The sequence below is a fragment of the Ixodes scapularis genome, unplaced genomic scaffold, assembly GCF_016920785.2.
Source record: "Ixodes scapularis isolate PalLabHiFi unplaced genomic scaffold, ASM1692078v2 PGA_scaffold11__112_contigs__length_91849675, whole genome shotgun sequence".
NCBI lineage: Eukaryota > Metazoa > Arthropoda > Arachnida > Ixodida > Ixodidae > Ixodes > Ixodes scapularis.
The window spans coordinates 75,659,250-75,660,968 of record NW_024609837.1 but is presented as its reverse complement, the minus strand read 5'-3'; the positions used below and the strand labels follow the sequence as shown (position 1 = coordinate 75,660,968).

The following is a 1,719-nucleotide window of genomic DNA, read 5'->3' as shown; positions in this document are numbered from 1 at the left end:
GGTTAATATTCACCAGCTTGCCAGCAACCTTACGATTTTTTCTACAAAACTTCCGTCTATTTACATAGCTACGATTAACCACAGCTTCCATGTCAGTTCTTGATTTATGGTTCAAAACATGGACCGAGTAGTGGACCAACCTCAGCAATCCACTGGTGCGCAGTCCAGAGGAGGATACTTGAAGCCAGTACGTGTATTGTTGAGAGGGGAAGGTTTTTCTTATTTTCTCCACAACGCACGCAGGCAGCACTCGTCTGTTGCCAGCTCCCAGTCGACCCCACATCCAGCGGGTGAACTGCCGGTATGCCACAAAGCGATACTTCCTGGAGAGGAAGAATAACAATGTTGCTTGTAGAACTGAAGGCAGAACCGCCACGTTCTAAGATGCAGCTGAGAGGCAGAAAGCAGGCCTCATCAGGTCTTTGATTTTCCGACAAGCTTTTGAAAGAACTGCCGCACTCGCTGGTTTAATGAAAACGCGTTTAAATAGTTTATATTTTCATGTGTGATGAGGCTTTTTGTTTCGGGCACGGCGAGCCTTAGGAGCACGTAAAGTGTCAGCAAAGCGAACACTACGAAGGAGGTTGTGCTCTTTTGGGAGCACGTAAAGTGTTAGCAAGCGAACGCCTGCTACGAAGTCGGTTGTGCTACTATATATCTACCTGACTGAGTAATCAAGGATATTCGTATGCGCGCGATCACGTTTTGTTGTTTCATTTTGCCATGTTATGCTAGCACCATTTGCACTCACTCGTGGAGCTCGTGGGAATGTTCGAGACCCTTCTCGCGGACCTCGCAGTACGCCACGGCGAGGACGGCGACGTCAAGGCACAGCTTGAAAAAGTCGGTGTGCACCGTGATGCACTCAGCCGGCTGCTTCCGAACAGCTTGTGGCAGCTCACGGCAGCAAAAACACTCCCGAGTTGTAGGCATGGCCGTGCAGCGGCCGCAGTCGCACCTGGATTGCAAGCTTACTTAGGACCCAGCTTATATGTTTTATATAGTGCCCAAGAGGAACGCTCACCAGTTTGTATCTCCTACTCGCCGAGGTGGCTCCGGTGGCGGAGTTGCGGGAGACGAGTCTTCCGCGACTGGCGAAGCGGAGGGAGGCAGAGACGCGTCGCGGCGCTTGCGTGGAGTGTCCTCGTACGGCGCGACGCCCAGATCCGCACTCCTTTTAAGAATTCGGCGCTCAAAATCTGATAAGCCCGGTAAATTCATCGATGATGGCAACCCGATCCCAACCCTGCGATGGTTGCATCGAGGCCTAACGACGACGGGCCGACCGGGCCGACGGGCTATCAACCAAACTCGCGTCCCATTGGCCAACCGCTTTGCTCCAATCGCTAAACCGTTTCATTTCACGTCATGAAGCGCAATGTTTTGCTTATTTAAAGTTGTTTTCTGCAATATTTATTTTGCAAATAACTCACAAAATATTGCGAATTTCTGTAATATTTTTTTTCCTCGGTGTTCCTGCTTTCATGGAGCTCCGTTTCAGCGCGAACTTCGAACCGGTCAAAAAATTGTTGGTGGGCCCCTTTAAGTACAGGAGGGTGTTTGTTTGCTCGCAGTATTCAACACGTTCTATTTGCATCGGTAGTCAAGAAAACACACCAAAATCAGTCCGGTTGTCACCCGCCCCCCCGGCCGACGAAATGGACACGTTCAGCCTCTCCCGCTTCTATACCCAGGTGTTTCTGGATGAGGCCTCTTAAA

General features: G+C 50.4%; 1 protein-coding gene across 1 annotated transcript; it reads right to left on the bottom strand.

The window, feature by feature from the left end:
• Positions 1 to 35: 35 nt before the first annotated feature.
• Positions 36 to 1,259, bottom strand: LOC115323361 (P2X purinoceptor 7). Its single transcript, XM_040209475.1, is given in 4 exon segments — positions 36 to 192; positions 194 to 323; positions 752 to 958; positions 1,025 to 1,259. Coding segments are annotated over 4 exon segments (585 nt in total). The 5' UTR covers positions 1,222 to 1,259; the 3' UTR covers positions 36 to 141.
• Between the last annotated feature and the right edge of the window lie 460 nt (positions 1,260 to 1,719).